Genomic DNA, 20,347 nt, shown 5'->3' with positions numbered 1-20,347 from the left:
GATGGTGTAGGTCTAAGTTTATTAGATTGATCAGTATTGCTGAACTATGAAATATTTTTTTTTGCATACAGGTATAACAGAATAGCTTTAGTGTAGTTGTTGTTTTAAACTTGAGTATGAACTTGTACAAAATGCAGCAAGATATTTAAAAAACAGTTTTGTTGATTAAAAAACACTATATCGGATTCATATCGGTATCGGCAGATATAAATCTATGATATCGGTATCGGTATCGGACATAAAAAAGTGGTATCGTGCCATCTCTAGTAATAACGGACTGAAACAGAAGATGGCAGCACTGCATGTACAAGGATGCCAGCTGCCGTTAAACCCCGAAGAAGAAGAAGCTGTGTCCGGTATCGTAGCTGAGTACAAATTCCTCAGTTTATCAAGACACCGCATATTTTCACAAGCGCTCCGACGTTTTCGGAGACGTCTGTTACCCACTAGCTCGTTAGCTAGGCGGGGGCAAGGCTAACTAGAGCCGTGAGAACACCGGACTCCCGGCAAATCGTTTTCAAACCCACCACCGTCTTTCGCTACTCAGGTTAAACATATATATAAGTCACTTAGATAACTTACAAATGTTATTGTTTGGCTTTCTTTAGTATTTTATTTGTTCCTGAGTAAATCTGTTTGTCTGAGATTAAAGTTATAGTTTTTACACAGCTGAATAAACGTCAAGCAGACAGCTGATTATCAGAAGTGTGAGATGCTCAAGAATTTACTCCGGTGTCCTGTTATATTTTAGATAGCAAGGAGTTTATTAAACTTCACCGAGACAATCTGCACATTTCATTAAAAATTTAATAAATATAAGAGCAGATGCTGCTGGTGCAATAAGCTGTACGTTTTACGTCCAGTGGATGATGATCTGATTGGTCGACTAATCGCAAAAATAATCGGTGACTAGTCGACTATCAAAATAATCGTTTGTGGCAGCCCTAATCATCATATGTACTCAAAGTGCAGCTGTAGATTTTGATGATGCACCAATTTCGGGTATTTTTTTTGGATTGATTTATTTATAAAATCCAAAATTTGCCCTTACATACTCATTTTCGTGTATTGTTGTAAACGTGTTGAAAAGTGTGCTCTGGGTGATGACCTGGTCTAAGCAATAAAATATTGAAAATTACTGACAAAACTAAAACTAAATAAGTTTAAATATTTAAGTGATGATCAGCTGAATGCTACGTCACAAATGATTGTGAAATTACACCAAATGTTGATTGCCGTTAGAAGAAAAAGTCTTGCAATGCAATCTAAATATGACATGTGTCAAAACAAATTCTTGTTAGCATCAAACTCCTAATGAGCATGCTGCTGAAGCCTTCTTCCTGTTTCCTTCTTACTGTAGGATCTGTACGTTGCAATAGAAAGTGCCCTGAGGTGACTGTTGTTGTGAATTGGTACTTTATAAATAATACTGAGTTTAATTGACCTGAGTTAAAAACAGTTGAAAGTTCTACCTTTTTTTGTTTTTACTGTTTTTAATTATATATGTAGCTTAAATGATCACTACAGTTATCTGCACTTTTGCCATTGTTACGTTGTTTCATTCACTGTTGATCTTCAGTCTAAGATTATTTTCAATCATGCATTTCTGTTGAGAGTGATCACTGTTAATGACGAGGCATGGCAGGCCAGTGGATGTCCTTCTCCTCCCTGTCACCAAAAAAATTATCATTAATGGATTTCATGTCTTGAACAATGAAATGAGCGTGCATGGCTAAGGGGAATGCCAAGAAGAAAAGATGAGTCAAAAGTTTGGCCTAAGCAAGAAACTGAAACACGAAACAAAGACCAGGGTGAGGTGGTGCAGGGATCGGGTAACAGGGCTGCACTTTAGATTCCCTTTCAGTCAGCAGAACTGCTGAGCTATTGATTATTGGGACTTGATGTTTCAAAACACGCCGTGTCCCTTCATCTCTGTCATTCCCTCTATTTTTCACTTTTCCTTTTATTTTGTTTCCCTTCTGTCTCTCCATCATGCTCCAGTCGCTTGCCTTATAAATACGGAGAAGAAGTGTCACAGGGCACTTTTTCCATTTTGTTGATTCTGCAAGTCTTCCCTGGCTGGTTTGACAAAATTGCTGTCCCTAGTGCTATTGACGGGTCGTCCCAAGCCAAGCTTTCTCACCTGAGCTCAGGACTATGGCAGAAACAAGACACGAAGGACTCGCAGGCCAAGGCTTAGTTAGCATTTCCTTTTATATCCAAGACAGAGCTATGTATGTGCACGTTTTTTAACTGCACTAGCTTAGCGTACTTTATTTGTTTATATCACGTGGACATATTTATAATTTTATCTATTCATGCCATTATATTAGAGAAAAATATGTAATTCAAACAGGGCTGATAAATAGATATAATTTTAGGTTCTGATCCTGATATTTAACTTTTATTGGGTAGCAACTCTGCTACTCTATGGACAGATCTCTGCAATAACTTCTAACTTCCAAAGATGGTTACAGGACAAATGGGAAGTTAAGTTGTACTCCGAAGTACAAATGTGTGTTGAAGCAACAGCACACAGGACCTTAGGGAATGCTTTTTATGTGAGTCTATTTAGAGCTGTAGTTGATGTGGTCTTGTTCTTTGTTACCTCTGGAGAGCATTCAGATTCAGGCCACTGCCCTCCCTTTTTTGGTGGAGGGAACATCCTGAGGCAAGGCTTAATGTACTGCTTTAAAAAAGTCAGAGACTTCCGTTACCAGTCAATAATGTATGTGACCACCCCATCCATCCTTCCTCTGCTTCTCTGACTGTGGCTCTTAGCATAGCTCAGCTATGTATGACAGCTAACTTTCACAGCTTTAGTGTTGCCTTCATAATGGATAGGCATTTGCTAAGGTCAGCGGCTTCATCCGTCAGGAAACTCGGAATACAGCAAGCACGGCGCAAGAACAACAATAAGCCAATCACGCTGACAGTTAAATGAGGGGGATCGTTTCTGAACTTTTGAAAGTGTAAACAAACTGAATCCTTTGTTAGGCAAATCATAATCACACGATGTCAGATAATGAAAGGGGGTAGATGAGTCCAAATGTCAGGAAAAAAGAGGGGGCGGATGGAGGTGGGTGGGATGGAAAGTGATGAAATTTTTGTTTAATTCAGTGGGAAGACATCACTTATTTACGTTAGAGATCTGGGAACCATTAGACAAGCAAGGTTTCGCTCGAGCTTAAAGACACTCGATCTAAATAGATCTTAATTAAAATGTAACATGTAAATCTAAGCACACTGTCAAATTACATTTAATAAAACAGATATCTTTCTTAATAGAAATGCCATCGTTTTTGGGGGGAATTTTTTCTTTTCTAGTAACTAAGAGCCCTGTCCCGTTACCATAGCAGGTCCTGTTAGCACTGTACATGTAGCTTTTTACTCTGGCAGCGGTGAAAGCGAATGTGCTCGTATAAGGGCGTGTGTTTTCAAAGAGGCAAAAGGGCTGTTGCTGCGTCAGTTTAATTATTACTGTCATCTCATACCAAGCAAAGCCTCGACAGAATGGTTTGAAAAGAAAAGTAATTTCCTCTCTTTTTAAACTGCATCATACATTTTGGCAGGACCATCTATTGACAAAAAGACATGGCAGGCTCATTTGAATTTTTGCGAGACACACACGAACGCACGCAATCAGACAGCATGCTACCTTGTGTACGCCCACAGCAACGCAACATGCACACAAAGATAAACACGCCACCTGGAGTGTTCATCCTGGTGATATGGGGGAATTGAAATTCACAGGAGTAAGGAGTATCTACTTATCTCTAATGTGTTTTTCCAATTGAGAGACTCCCTGCTACTATGCAAGTTATTTTTCCCCTAGAGCTTTTAGTCCCATCTTATTGCTTGGTAAGTTAAACTGCATTAATAATATGTCAGAACTGATTACCAGAGGTAGAAAATAAGTGTTCAAATGTTCGGTAGAGTGCAGTAGAGCGGAAATTACAACAAGCCATATATTCCTTAATGTATTCCTTGAGAAAATGTAATGCTTTGTAACACTTAAATCCAATAATTTTTGTCTGAACCAGATTAATAGGCTCAATTCTGATTGGAGTTCAGGTTACCTTATAACTCTATACATGGACACACATGCATACAGTTCATGGACTCATGACGCATATAGTACATGCATACTTGCACATGTTTAAGGACTGACATTTGCAAAAGAAGCAGAATAGGTCAAGGAGCTAATACTTCAAGGTGTGAGCTGAGAAAACGATTAACACTCACACGCACGCACAAAAACAGACCATTACCCACTCACAAATGCTGACAAGTATGTTTGTATCGACAATGGCTTTTGCAAGCAGCAGCTGACATTTTGTTGGGAGTGTGAGGCTAAGTGATCAGACCTTCAGAGAATGCTATTCTATCATTCCTCTTTCATCCTCCCTTTATTTCACCGTCCTTATCTTTGTTTGTTCCTCGAGTTCTCAGCAAATGTACCTGCACACACACACACACACACACACACACACACACACACACACACACACACACACACACACACACACACACACACACAGAAAGAAGACATCCAGGTCCTTTCTGCCTTGCTTCTCTCTCTCAGCCTCTCAGAGATCATAAAGAAGGTTGAACACATGTATACATAATCAATAGCCAACTAGAATGAAGCATAGAATGATATGCAACAGTACGCAATGGCCAGGTGTGTTGCTATGGTGAAGAAAATGATTGGTTGGACTCTAGATTACAGCGTTCACTTCCAAAAACCGTCTGCCTGCACACACAAGCGCAGCAGCGCAACACACAAGCGCAGCAGCACATGGCCTGGCTGAAATAAGCTGGCTGATTGCAGGAGTTTTACTGGTAAAGCCATTTGAATGGAAATGTGAAATGGAAGTCTATTACTAAAACTCATAGACATCAGGACCAGCTGTGAAAGAGAGAAATTACTTGCGATAAGAACTTACAATGTGCATCAGTAGAAAGACGTACGAGGAAGCATTGCTGTGTGTGTCTGTGTTTGTGTGTTGAATAGAGATTCCTGAGAGTCAGTCCTGCTGCTCTCGGCCTGAAAAGCCAGTTTCTAGTCCTGCTTCTTTATACTGAGAGAATTCTTCTAAAAGCTCCTCACAACACAATATTTATTTTAATGAACAAAAAACACCCCAAAAACAAGGTTACTCCAAATTGTGCTCATTTTTAAAAAATGCGCACATGCATGAGAATCTTTTTCTCTCTTAAACTGTTCCTCCAGTACTTTGTACACATCAGCAGATCTACTACACCTGTTTAAAAAGCTAGTATATGCTATCAATTGGTACTTTTTTAGTTTCTTAAGAATCTTCCTTGGTAAGGGATCAAGGCTGTAAGGGCGCAGTTATGTCTTAAATCATCATGACTAACACCAGAGGCCCTTAAAGTTTTGTCTTCAGTTCTCAGCCATCGTTAGACTACTTAGTGAGAATAACTGTTAAGACCTCTCAACAGTTAATTTCCATTTTTAACACCGATGACTGGAGCTATCTAAATGTGGACACGTTAAAAGAGTTGTTCACTGGCATTACTGGACCTAAGCCCCTGGTGTAAGAGTTGGACAGGTCAGCAACTTTAATTATACGTGATTACATTATATTAGTTTTACCCGAGTGATTCAAGTGAGTGCTGACAGAGTATAATATTACTTGGAGTTCTTGCCATGCATTTATCATGCTAATGATCTGATAACCAGCAGTTACATAAATGCTCGTTATTCTGTCTGTTAAACTGTAACAAAAGCAAAGATAAACATGAGTAACCTTTGAGTAAAATTATGAATTTGGGCTCTGCAGGGCAAACACCTTGGACTTTGAACTGCTTTAAGGCATGGCTAATTCTCAAAAAATATAATCATCAACTCACATTTTGTGGACCCAGCTAAAGACAATTCAGAGACAGTTTTATGGATCCATTCAGGCAACCAAAGGGGAGAAAAAGCAGCTGACTAAGGTTTTCTTATGGTTTAAACCATTATATCTATAAACTATCTGTTAAGTGAATTTAATGCAAGACTTGGAATTTTTTTAGTTAATGTTTGGTGTTCTGAAAGACATTAAAATAACACAACACGCCTACTTCACTTAACAAGGTGTGGGGTTAAAATATTTGCTTGGCCTTTGGACAAAGGGTCAAAGGGGAGAGTCCGTTTTTCAATTCACATTTCCACACACAACATCCCATAATGAGAAAGAGAAAAAAAGGCTTAAAAGTCTTCAAAATTTATTTTTTTTAAAAGACATGTGCATTAGTATTCACAGCCTTTGCTTAGCAATTATTTGAAGCACCTTTGGCAGCACAGCCTCAAGTCTTTTTGAGTATAAGGCTGTAAGCTTGGCACACCTGTTTTTGTGCAGTTTCTCCCGTTTTTCTTTGTAAATTGGCTCTTGCTCCATCACGTTGCATGGGCAGCATTACTGGCAGATCTCTCCAGAGATGTTTAATTGGGTTCAAGTCTGGGGATTAGCTAGGCCCAGAGTGGTCCTGAAATCACTCCATTTTTATCATGACTGCGTGCTTAGAGTCATTGTCCGGTTGGAAAATGAACCTTTGCGTAGTCGGACTTCCAGAGTGCATGATGCTGCCACCACCATGCTTCACTGTGGGGACAGCATTGGCCAAATGATGAGTGGGTAACTCATCATTTGGCCAATGCGTCATCAGACCAGGGAATTTTGTCTTTCATATTCTGAGAGTCCTTCAGGTGATGTTTACTAGAGTGGCTTCTACTGACTACTCTACGATACAGGCCAAATTGGTGGAGTAATGCAGAAATAGTTTTCCTTCTGGAAGGTTCTCCTTTCTCCACGAGCAATACTGGAGCTCTGTCAGAGTGGTATTGGTCACTTTTCTGATTAAGGCCTTTCTACCCTGATCACTCAGATTGGCCGAGAGTCCTGGTGGTTCCAAACTTCTTGGATTGACTACAAGAAAGCCTGAGACACATGCATCCTGGAAGCCTAGAACTATACAAGATCAACAGGTTCATCAGGAATTTGATGGGGATATGGAAAAAAGCACTACAGGCCAACTTCAAGCCAACAGCACAAATCACCATCAAGTGCGGGATTTACCAAGGAGATGCTCTGTCCCTACTGCTGTTCTACATAGGCCTAAACCCTCTCAGTGAGAAGACAAGACTCACTGACAAGATACAGATACCGACTACGGAATGGAGCAATTGTCAGCCACCTCCTCTACATGCCAGGAGCGAACGAGACTTCACTGATCCACACCACTAAGTGTCAACAGAAATGACATCGGAGAAGTGTAGTTGGATGGTAACAAAGAGAGGGAAGGTAGTCAGAACTGAGGGGGTCGAACTACCAGAAGGCAACGTTGCAGACATCGAGGACAGCTACAAGTACCTGGGAATCCCACAGGCAAATGGGAACCACTAGGAAAGCTGCAACCACCAAATACTGCAGAGAATAAGGCAACTCCTGAGAAGTCAGCTGAATGGGAAGAACAAGATCCAGGCAATCAACACCTACGCCTTGCTGGCAATCAGATACCCACTGCTATAATAAGCTGGTCAAAGCAGGAGACAGAAGAAAAAGAAAGCTTCTGACCATCCATGGAGAGTTTTACCCCAAATCCACCATCTTGAGACTGTATGATCAGAAAGAAGGAAGCCAAGGACTGTGAGTGTCAGAACCACCGTCCAGGATGAGACAAAGTGGATAAACTGTCTTAAGTTAAATGTTTTGACTTTGTAAGCTCTGAGCACAAATGGACAAATTGGATAATGCAAAAATGAAATTTTATGCATTTAACAATTTTATGCTACCACAAAAACAAAAGAAAGAATGAACATTTCTGTAGTGACTCTACATTCAGTAGTGCTGAAACTGTTAATTGGATAGAAGGGGGCCTCTTACTTTTTCTGCTTTATATGATAAACTCCATCTCTTAAAATTGTTAATTTTCCATGATTGTCTTTCATTTGCAAACAGTAGCATCAGCTTGTCTGCTTCTGAAGGATGATTATTCTCATTAGATAGGGTGAAAGAAGGCACAGATATACCCTCACCCACATAGAGGCACGCACAGCAGACGGTAACAGCAAGAGGGCGATAATGGAGTGTATGTGTGTGTTCGTGTGTCATCACATGTTGTTGTTGTTGTGGAGTTTATGAGCGAAAAAGTGCATGTGTAAAACAGCATGAACTGATGAAGGAGTTTGTTGTCACAGTGTCCAAAGAACCTAAGGCGGTCATTACTTCTAACGCTGAACCATTAAGGAAAATAGGCTCTTTTCACGAGATCGCCAAATGTCTGTCTTCTATCTGTGTGTGTGTATTTGTGCGTTTCCTGAGGGGTTTTAGTGTAGCCTAAGTGCTAAGGGTGCTTTTAAAGCTGGTCGTAGAGCTTTTTTCTCCGCCTATTATTTTTGACCCACTAATCAATTCACTTCTTTACTCAAGCTTTTCTATTTCTCTTATCTTCTCTACTCCTGTAGAGGCTGGTAGAGGCAGCAGAGGAAGCTCACCTTCAACATGAAGAGGATCCAAACCTACAGGTGTGTATTCTTGGACACTACTGACAATTCAACCAGCTAAATAATTCTGTCATCAATGATGAAAAAGAAAAAGTATCAATTTGCATCATGTTTTATAAATAAGTGTTTACATTTGTTTTTTAGGTTTGCAATTTTTGTCTGCTGTTATTATAGAGAAATAATAATACTTTTGGTACTAATACTAATAATAGTAGCAAACCTTATTTCTACTCACAGCTTTGTGAATTGTGTAGTTAATGTCATCTAAAGAACAAAATATGATTACTATTTTTGTAGAGTTACAATTTATTTACATATTTTGTAAAATTAAAATCTATGCATTGTTTTAATACAACTTACAGCCTTTATCCCAACTATAATCCACATTATTATTCAACATCTTATTTAGCATCTTTTGAAGGGGGTCCTGAGTCTTCTGGGCCCTCCAGTACATACCCAGATCACTTCACCTAAAAGGCATCCTGGTCAGATGCCCAAACCACTTCAACTGGCTCCTTTTAAAGTTAAGGAGTAGCAGTTTTACTGTGAGCCCCTCCTAAATGACCAAAGCGCACATACCCTTTAGGGGATCCCCATTTCTGCCACTCCCTTCCATAATCTTTATTCTTGCGGTCACTACCAAGATCTTGTGACAACGAGGGATGGTAGGAATAGAGATTAATCTTGATCAATCTTGATTCACTTTCATGAACAGCTCTATTCACCACAACAGACTAGTGTAGCATCCACGTCCCTGTCAAGCCTCTCAATCTTCTGCTTCACTCTTCCTTCATTTGTGAGCAGTAACTGAGATACATAACCGCTTCCACCTGGGGAAACAGCTCGTTCTGAAACCAGAGTAGGAGTGGGCACTGCACCCTTTTAATGCCTGGCCTCAGATTTGCTAATTCGAATCCAAACCACTTCACACTTGGCTGCAAACAGCCCCAGTATAAGCTGGAGGTCATGGCTTGATGAAACCAACAGAATCACATTGTCTGCGAAAAAACAGAGACAAAATTCAAAGACCATCAAATCCTCCCCCCTCCATGCTCTGCCCTCGGCTGCACTTAGAAAAACTATCCATAGAAATTACGAACAGAATCTGTGACAAACAGCAGCCCCTGTGGAGACCAACAACCACTGCACTGAAGGGAGTTATTGTACACAATTTGCCTCATGCTTTTCCAAGGCATGCTGGGACGTGAAAGGACCAAGCAAAGGTAACACCTCTTCCACCCGACCACATCAACAGGTGGAATTTTCCTTCACTCCCAGGAGGATAATTGCGGCTCTAATGGGGGCTTGCAAAGTGCCCATATCAGCTGTAATTTTCGTGTGTAGTATGACTAGGGCATTCCCCTGCTGTCTCAGGTAGACCCTGTGATGCTTTCAACATTCTGGTAATACCCCTGAATAGGGCGAGGGGTAAGGGGAAACTCTGCAAATCCAACTGCAAATCCTTATTTGTAGTTGAACAAATCTGGAGCCAGTAAAGGTGATGCAGCTGCACCTATAGATGTATAATAACTCAACATTTAATTGCATGGGGGAGGAAACACATCTAGTTTGTCAAATAGATATGTAAAGCAAGCAATAATAGTCATGTTTTTATACCTGGGTATACTCTGTGGGAAACACCTTTTGAGTCTGAAACATAAATCATGAATTATTTATGGTGTTATATCTCTGTCACATTCCCACTCAAACATTCAACACTTTCTAAATGACTCCCTGGGAGTTCCATCCTCACTTCTGCAGACTTGGGCAAATGCATTCAGCTAATCATTTCTGTATACACCCCCCCAAACCAAGCTTCTGCTCTCATGGTTCTGCCTCAAATCCATTTGAGCAGCTTTAATTTTTAGAGTGCAGCTTTGTACTTTGTGTGTGTGTGTGTGTGTGTGTGTGTGTGTGTGCGTGCGTGCGTGTGCGTGCGTGCGTGCGTGTGTGTCTGCGTGCGTGCGTGCGTGTGTGTGTGTGTGTGTGTGTGCGAGAGAGAGAGAGAGGCAGAATAGCTGAATATGTGGCGGGGCGAGTTTGTTCAAGCATCGAGCACATCTCAGAAGTTTCTTAAAGTGGGAGGAGCAACAGCAGAAACTTGAGTTTTAAAGAGGAAATATGATACTAAGTCGACTTGGGAGTATTTGCTGGAAAACTACTTATAAATCGCTTGGCAGCCGTGTTATGTGTGTTAGTGGCAGCAGCAGCGAGTATGTGTTTACTCTGTCAGGTTTTAAAGGTATTACAGTGAATATCCTGCGGTGTTCTGCTGTCACTGGTTATTAAGGAGGATCAGTTGCTAAATTTAACCACTGACTGTTGTCCAGCTCTGCCCCTGTCATTTCTTTTTTTATGTTCTTGTTTTTTCCACAAACTGAAATTTCCTTCCTTTGATCTGTAAAGGAAAATTACACCATTTAACACTCTGACCGTGCTTTAAAACAATGCTCACACCCAAGCGCACACATGCACTGACATATAGAAGACAAAACAAATAAGAGAAACCGCTCCGTTTAACATGGTTTTAACTAATAATTTATTCATAAAACAAGGGCAAGCAAACAAAACTGTCTTCTTCAATATTGGGTTGAAAGTATTGTATATAGTTCTGCATGTTTTTGTGGTCATGTGCATTTGATATTTATGGAGTACTGGGTTTGTCTTTTTTGTTTGCTATGCAGCTTAATATGCAATAACATCGTGTGGGGTCACAGTGGTGCTTTATGCTGATAATTACTTGGTAGTGATGAGATGAGCATCCTTTTGTTTTAGCTTTAATGCTTTTTAGCTTCAGACGTTGATACTGGCTCATAAAAACAGTAAATTGAGCATTTTGCATTTTCTGATATACAGTTATCAAGATACCTTATACTACCACACCTATATGATGTAGGGCTGCTCAATTAATCGAATTTTAATCAAATTTTAATCACGATTACCATCTGGGCTTTCAACGATCATTAGAAATGACTGAGCCGATTATTAGCCCCTCCCTCATGCTTTACTCTCGCCCTGCTCCGTGTGGCAAATCGAGCGCACCTCTCTGCATTTCGAACATACGTCACAACAATGAAGAGGACCCGAGGGAAGCTCGGAAAGCTCAGCAGAAGTTATTTGGAGAGGAGAGTGACGGCTGTTGGTTAAAAAGAGGTAAAAAAAACTTCAGTGGTGTGGAAACATTATGGGTTCAGTCAGACGTGGATCAAGTAGACAGTCTGTAAACTTTGCTACGGTGTCGTAGCTGCACCACAGAGCAACACTGCAAAGTTCACTAAACATAGATGTTGACATTTTTCATTGATTTCTTATATTGCAAACATTTGCACTGTTATCAGTATTTGCACACTGTTTTATATTATTTTTTAAAGTCATTATTCAACACATTGTTAACCCTTTAAAGCCGGTCAGAGCAGCACGCTCCGTTTTGTGTGACTATTTTTAAATCCCTGTAGAACCTGAACCGTGTAAGCTAGCGCAATAATTTGTTTTGCATATGAAACCAGAGGAGTTGTACTTACATCTGATGCCATCAGCTTGTCCTCGGTCACGGTTTCCTTCCCCATAAAGCTTTGCAAAAATTGCATAAAAGGCGCTTGCAGCAACAAAAACATAATACTCCAGAAACACGCTTTGCCGATCCGATCAGCTGTTCGTAACACTTCCCACATTGACACAGACGTCACCCTAACTATGCATGTCCGCCATTTCCTGCCCGAAACCGGAAGTGACGTCATTTCGCGGAAAATTTAGTTTTTTACTTGTAGGCCTTAAAAGCCTATACTGGTGTTTTTATAAGTCATGTTTGACTTTTCTGAATAGTTGCTGGGATGCTTAAAACTCGAGTTGCACTGCTGGAAATAGTTTATTTTGATGCACCTGCTGTTTTCTTTGCAAATTTGCATCATAGGATTGTTTTTTGTTTTTCCTGCAGTATATAAAAATTGCTGTATCTCCAAAATAAAACTATGAAGACACTCAAAATAAATTTCCTGTTGTTGTAAACTATTTTTTGCAACTTTTTTGTATTTAAAGTTTTGAGGGATAAGCCTCTTAAATTTCTCCAAGTAGAAATATATGTAAAAAAAACAAAAATGATTTTCAATTTTTTTGTAGTTTATTGCACTTTTTTGCAATTAATGTAATTACTATGGACTTAATGCATACATATTTTTAAAATATGGGCTATAACAGTTGTATTGATGTATAGCAACTTGAAATGCTCCCACAAATGGCACTACAAAATATAAAAGAAAATAATATAAGCTCTGGCGGACTTGGTTCTATGGTAGGTCTTAAAGGGTTAAATAAATATCGTCAAATAATCGAGATCTCAATTTCAGTGAAAATAATCATGATTATCATTTTTGCCATAATCGAGCAGCCCTAATATGATGTATCTGGAGACAAAGAGAAGACAAAGGGAAAGAAAAGGAAGCTGGTGAGAGGGACCGAAGAAAGGAAATATAAGCCTGTAATTTGACCTAACTAAAGAATATTGTTGCCCACTATGACTTCTGTCTTGTCACTGGTAGGAGCAAAGCAAAAATAGCATTAGTAGCACAACTGGAAATAGAGTACTCTACATTTTCCGTACTACATTTTTTCAGATATTGCCCCAAACTGGCAGAAGATGGCTTCAAACTGAGCAACAAACTGAAGAAACCAACTGGAGTACAGCTCAAACAGTACACCGTGCAAACCCAGCTGACTGAGAAGTCTGTTGTATTTTGGAAGGAATATACTCAACAGCTGCAGACACCAAAACCTGTTATGGAAGACAAAAATAAAACAAAACACAGAGTCTGAAAAAGGTTTTTAATTTCAATATGCAATGAAAATACTTTGCTAACTGTGGTTTCTTCAGTAATAACCAGCTCAGTTTCTTTTATACCTGCACAGCAAACTCAGAATCACTCGTGGTCGTGCTGTGCGTCACTTCTAAACGAATAATTCATTGATCACTAACAGCAGAGGATCACACGTGTGGTTAACTTGTTTATTTTATAAAAGAAATGTTTAAATGCCGTTCAATCTGATCGTCGTATCTTATTCATCTTTCTCCCTTCATCATCACCCTGTTCTTGCAGGTATCACTGAGATGACCTCAGTCCTAATATTTAGACATCTTTGTGTTGTACTAACAAATATATTGGTAAATTTTAAATTTCACAGACAAAGGCAGACTTTGCATCGTGTGACGACCTCATACGTATAATAATCACTATTTCTTTATCGGGCTCATCATGGTAGTACTAGATCATTGTCTTTGCTCAGCATGCTTGTTAGCATGCCTATGTTTGGTTTATCTGATAGCTTATCTATGGGTAACCGGGCTAATATGTTATGTAATTAAATTAAATATTTCTTTTTATTGTAAATTGTGTTTAAATTGTCTGAGCAAAACAGTGAAATGATTAAGCATTCCTGAGGTGTGATCATGAAATGCAGAAGCTGTTTACCTGCATGGGAACATGCATGTATATTATTGCAGCACTGTACATGTACACCTGTGTAGGTGTGCATGGTTCATGTCTGCACTGCTCTGATGGTGGCATTTCTAATAGCGCGTTTTACTGCAGAACATGGTGAATAGATGGTAATTATTGCCAGCTATGCTAAAAATACCACATCCTGTAGGGTGAACCCTCCTCCATCACTATTCTGAGTTTATTATAAAATGTTTGTGGTTTATTGCTATTGGATACATATTTGGCTGGCAGCGATTTGATAGGAATTTCCTTATCTATCCTTTCCAGAGCTCTTCTGCTTCCATGTGAAATTGGCACGGTAATCTGCTGCGATTTTCCTCTCTCACTCTTTTACCCGCATTGCTCATGTACTGTAAATAGGAAAGCAGAGAGCAGTCTCCCATGCACTCTGCAGCCAGTGAATCCTTCCTTGGAGGTTGGAAACAAACAGCCAATTGCTAAGCTCGATGTTGACTGAAAATGTGGCCCCAGTCAGGCGGGAGCAGTGAGAAAGAAGTGCTTAATCTGTTTTTTGTTCTCATACTCCCGTGTCTGGGGCATTATCGTAGACTGCAGAGAGGGAGCCACTTGCTTGTTGCTTAATAATATCAAAAATGTTTTGACCCATGTCTCTGTCTGTGTTTTGCCTGCTTCAGTGTCCTGTCACATGTAGGGCACTTATGTGACTTTTTTTTAAATAGCTATTTAATCAAGACTAGGCTTTGAACACATTGTATATTACACAGTTACACACAACTGGTTGAGACAGATGGGTAAACTACCCTGAGCCCGGTTCTGCTGGAGGTTTCTTCCTGTTAAAAGGGAGTTTTTCCTTCCCACTGTCACTTATAGGGGATTGTTTGATTGTTGGTTTTGTACCTTACAGTATGAAGTGCCATGAGACTCTGCATGAATAAACATGAATTGAACTGAAGTGAAACTTGCACACAAAGTAGTCTGAAGTACTTTGTTAACAGTGTCACAGAAAATGGTTCAAAAAGGTTCCCCACAGAGACAGAAACAGTGTTGATTGTTGAGTGAGGCAGTGGAGGTTTGTAATATTATCTCCTCAGCAACAAGCACAGAGCATCAAGACACTGCCAGTTAGACCCCATGTTGCTTAAAGCTAAACTTTGATCAAAGCGAAGCATGTAAGTTTGTACATTTTTCATTAATATGGGTGAACGTTAGTTCGGTAACAATACCAAAACAGCATAATGTGAAACAACACTGTAGAATATTATTAAGTGAGAATAAAGAAAAGACTTAAGTCACCTCAAACTATTTGCAAGCATCGAACTATTTTCTGTTAAAAGGCAAAATGCAGCTCAAGTATCAAACTTGGAAGCAAAGTCTTCAGTGTTGTTCCTCATGCTTTGTCTGCCAATAAACTTAAGTAGTACCTACTGGTACATTTTTACATTTACCCACAAGCTAACATTAAAACTAAGAAAACCAAGTGGATTTAAATATTTGATGCAAACAAACTTTGTTAATCACTTTTTCCTCTATATTTCTACAAGCTCCAAGAGAAAAGGTCAGATAAACGCAGATCATTTCTATGTTGTGAGGTGTGTTTGTGCATTATACCCCCATGTGGCTTCTATAGACTTCCAGACATGTTTGACTCCAAGTTGTGAGCACACAGTTTAAGCTGCGTGAAGTAGGATTTCAAGTAAGGTATATAAACTCTTACTTGGCCTTTTCCTCCAAGTTATTTACTCAGTCTGCTGTCTTGTTTACCCCCTGATTACTTATATCCATGCCCCCGGTTGTTTTCGACTCACATTTTCACACTCTGGGACTCTTCTTCCTTTCCAAACTGTGGCAAAAAGAGCAGGGAGGTGAGCGGGGAAAAGAGTCTAAGTCAAGATTACATTTAAACGTGAGCACCAGAGGGTGGGGCATCATGGTCAATCCTTCCCAAATCACACGTTGTGTCTTTTTCTCTTGAGGCTGTTGATCCACTGTCTGACTCTCTGCAGGAAAAATATTAAAATCAGCAAAAGCCTTCAGAGATATGGCTTACTGCACTAAACTGCATCAGTGCTCTTCTAGGAGGCAAATTAAACTTTTGCAGTGTGTTTGCTTTTTAGTTTTTTTTTTCATTGACAAGCAATATTTTGACCTGATCTTGATCTGTAACTAAAAAAATGAACACGGGCTGATAGACATGTACCACACTCAACACAGTTTCCATTGTCTGGTGTGCAGCCAGTGTTAGAGAGACGGCCACTTTGTAATTCTAGAGACAAAATCAGCATTATGTGCTTCTATTTGTAAGACATTCCTGCAAAAGTTGCACAAATCTTCACATGTAGAACATTGTGAAATGTCCAGAGAAACACTGGAGCACATTTACTAAAATAGCAGAAGCAAAAAATGCAGGTCAGAACCACCAAAGAGAGGACAAAACAGCATCGGAGACACAAAATCATGAATTTCAAAATCACCTAAATCACCCTTCTTCTCCATTCTGATTGGCAGTTCGAACTTGACCATGTCTACATATCTAAATGCATTGAGTAGCTGCCATCTGATTAGTTAATTACAGAAGGCATTTGCATTAATGAGCAATTGAACAGGTGGTGAGCATTTGTTAAAAGGCTAATTTTCACTTAGCGATCAGTCTCGTGGTTCTATATGTTCAAAAGTCGAGCCAAAGAATTAAAGGCAGAAAGTGATTGTTTTTGTAAATCCACTTATCGTGTGATTATATCAAACTCAGTGCCATAATAATATTTTAATGTGAGGTGGTACATATTACACAATAAATCCTTTTTGGCTTGCATGTTGAAAAAGGGAACTGAAGAGGCTCCACTTTTTACCCTTTGCTAACCCTTTATTCATCCTCTCCCTCTTTGTCTGTCCCACACTAAGTGAGTGGGTGCTGATGCTACAATCTCTCAACGTAATGCACCGCAGCGTTAAAGATCAGGTTGTTAACACTACGATCTGGGACTGCATTAGCGGCACTGGGCTCTCCTTTACTGCACTGCTGGAATGGCATAATTGACGTACTCAACACAGACACCCACACGTGGACACACATGCATAGATGCAGAGACACACACACACACACACACACACACAGTTACACATCATGGCTTGCCCTGGACTCCATTCAGACACCCACACTCGCTCTCGCACTATTGAAAATGTGCAATTTTAATCAAAATGAAAGACAACATACTGTGAATATAAATGCGTTTGTTAGCAGATTAATTAGCTGTGTTATGTCTTTACTTTTTTTAAGCATTGTGTTTTCTGTACTTTGAACTGCTGTTGCCTCTGGTGACTTATCTTTCTCATTTCTGTTTTTCAAAACAATTAACACTTAACATATGCACAGCTCTAATTGTGTCTTTCAACTGAGTCGTCATTAAGTGTTGCTCTGTCTTCTAGGTGGCCACTTCTATAAGAAACCTTTGTTGTTTAAGTGTATATAGAGAGGTCACAATGTTTAAAATGTCATTTTAAAAAGTAATAATTTTAATGGGAACCTCAAAGTAATCAGAAATAATCATAAAGAATACACAGAAACACTTCTCACTTCTATTTTGTTTCAAATTTGAGCATTTTTTTAGTTGCTTTTCTTCCATCTGAGCTGCAATCAGATGATAAATTAATGATAATTTACTCGACTCTTTAGTGCTATGACAAAGTGACAGACAAGGAGAGCAGTGCTTACTGCAGCTGCATCCACACCGAAAGAGATTATCTCATCACGCATCACCTATTAGCTGATTGCTGGTCGCTTGCAGATGTTGCACACTCTGGTTGCCTAGGTAACTCTTTAATATATTTATTACTAGGTCACATGTCATCCAAAACTATACTCTGCTCTCATTGTCACTGGCTTCAATCACTCACCTGGAACTGGAGAACATTTTACGCTTGGGAGCTGGACACTTGCTGTTGTCAGTGATTATGCTGCTAATGGTGACTTGAAGTTACAAATTACAATTAACCTTAAAAGGTATCTGATTAACCCACCGCTGGGCCAACACTGATTGAAAGCATCAAATCACTGCAACTTTATCATGATACAGAGTTTGCTTAAAATAAATTGAAGAGTTTTTCATGTCTGTGTAGTTGTAGTGTCAGTGATAGGTAGCAGATTTGAAAGCACGTTACAGGAGGGAAAATGAGGCCAATAATTGGAACGAGCTAAGACATATCAATATGTCTGAGTGGATGACTGTAAAAAAAAGAAAGATCCAATTTACTGATGCAACAGAACGGTAAGGAGGCAAGCATGAGAAAATGTGTTTCAAATCCACAGTGAAAACTGTTTGTTGGAGTGGGGTACAAAGAGAAAGCAGCACTTCAGTCTTCAGAGACATGCTGCACACTGAGGTATACAATCCCCAGCAGTAATGCCTGCTAACATACAGTATGTCAAAACGTTACATAAGAAGCACTTAAAGGCAGTTGAAGTGCAAATAGTGCTGAGTGTTATGGACTTAACCTTCACAGTCCCTGAGCTCAAACATATCTGAACATTTATGGGGAACTCGGTAACTGAAAACGCCAGCCATTCCTCATATCGCTATAACAACACCGTTATTGAGTTTTTGTTCCAGAGCTAGTTCAAATAAGGCAAAGGTATTCTAAAACCCCAAATCTTTTTATTCGATTCCATTACTCAAGGCAAGGCAAGTTTATTTATATAGCACAATTCAACAGCAAGATCATTCAAAGAGCTTTACAGGGACATTAAAAAACTAAAACAAATAAAAAGCATGATTTAAAATGGAAAAAACAAACAAAAAACACGAGATAAAATCAGTAGTTAAAATGTAAGTTTTGAAATTTTAACTTAAAAGTAAAACAGTGTGGATTTGGTGCTTTATTCCAATATAGCTGAGAACAGCTGAGTCTTCAAGCTGGATTTAAATAAACTGAGTGTTTCAGCTGATCGGAGGCTTTCTGGGAGTTTGGAGCATAAAAGCTGAATGCAGCTTCTCCATGTCTGGTTCTGACTCTGGGAACTGATAAACTAAACTCACTAACTCACTAAAATAAAAAAACAACTCTGATGTCTTTATATTTTAATCATAATAATAGTAATAATGCTAATTTGTATTTTACAACAGGTGGACTTTTTAAAAAAATCCCACCTGTTGTACAGGCAGGGAATGAACAGGCAGATGGGAGGGATATTAGTCTGTGACAACCTGGAAGTGCAACAGTTTCCCCACAGATATCCCTGATGATACAAGCCAAGTCACATAAATGCAGAAGGGAGCCAATGGGAGCTGAACACCAGGAAGAGACAGAAGGTGGTGAGGAATGCACAACAAGCTAACAATGGGAAATAAGAAGCAGCCTGAGCAGGAACACAAAAGGGGAAAATTGAGTTGAGAGGCAGAAAAGCAAGTAAATGAGAGAGAAACGGTGCAAAAGACAGAGTGAAGACACAATGGAGCTTTACCTTAAGCACGTGCAGTCACTTTAGCTTCTATGTGCCAGATATTAGTGTGTGCATCTATGGGCTGTGTACATGAAACTCCCGTTTTGTTAGTATTGGCCTTAAATGCTCAACATGTTAAGTAGAGATCAAGTCTGCTGTGAAGTGGGTTTTACAAGCTCCTCTGCAATGATATCCTACTCAATGTTTAACTCCCCCTAGCTTAATTTTGCTTGTTGCTTTATTAACACAAAACTGTTAAATGATTTAATATAATAATGTTAGAATATTATATTATATTATCTTTTACAGTGTTCACAGCAGTTTTGCTTTGCCAGGATCAACAATAAGTAATGCAAATTTAAAACATGTGAAAAATGATTTAAATGAAGACTTGATTGAATATTTAACAGCCACAAATGCAACAGTTGTAATTTTCATTACTGCCATTCACACAGTCTTTGTGCAATGCATGTATTTCTTCTGGAGAATCAGAATCAGAAACTTTATTGTCATTGTCATGAGAACAACGAAATGAAGAATGGTCCCCGATCATTGCATCATCCCTAGCAATATCAAAATATAAATAAAACAATAAAATTCAATAAATAAAATAGATAGAATACTTAAAATACTAATAAGATATAACAGTAAAACATTCACATACATTCCCACACACATGCTTCAGACCGTGCATAGATTAACACAAGAGTGGCGTGATGGACATTTTTTTGTAGTATTCAGATGTGTTATTGCAGTTGGATAACAGCTGTGTTTGAGTCTATTAGTCCTTGCTCTGATTGCCCTGTACCGTCTGCCTGAGGGCAACAGTTCGAACAGGGAGTGGCCAGGATGTGAGGTGTCTTTTATGATGCCTTTTTAAAACAGTGGGCGTTGTGTAGAACTTCCAGTGTGGGGAGAGGGCAGCCAGTGATCTTTTGGGCGGTG

General features: G+C 39.3%; 1 protein-coding gene across 2 annotated transcripts in view; it reads left to right on the top strand.

Moving 5' to 3' along the window:
• The window catches only part of cacna2d3a (calcium channel, voltage-dependent, alpha 2/delta subunit 3a), a 130,766-nt gene that overhangs the window by 39,488 nt on the left and 70,931 nt on the right, over window positions 1-20,347 (top strand). For both annotated transcript variants that reach the window (XM_085444529.1, XM_085444528.1), the window contains exon 4: window positions 8,477-8,536. In XM_085444529.1, the coding sequence (XP_085300655.1) occupies window positions 8,477-8,536 (60 nt within the window). The remainder of the gene's footprint in view (window positions 1-8,476; window positions 8,537-20,347) is intronic.

The sequence above is a fragment of the Copadichromis virginalis genome, linkage group LG20 (assembly GCF_057382275.1).
Source record: "Copadichromis virginalis isolate Kocher_CV1m ecotype Utaka linkage group LG20, C_Virginalis_male_GT1.1, whole genome shotgun sequence".
In the NCBI taxonomy this organism is placed as follows: Eukaryota; Metazoa; Chordata; class Actinopteri; order Cichliformes; family Cichlidae; genus Copadichromis; species Copadichromis virginalis.
The sequence above is the reverse complement of the archived record's forward strand: the minus strand, read 5'-3'. Positions and strand labels throughout refer to the sequence as shown.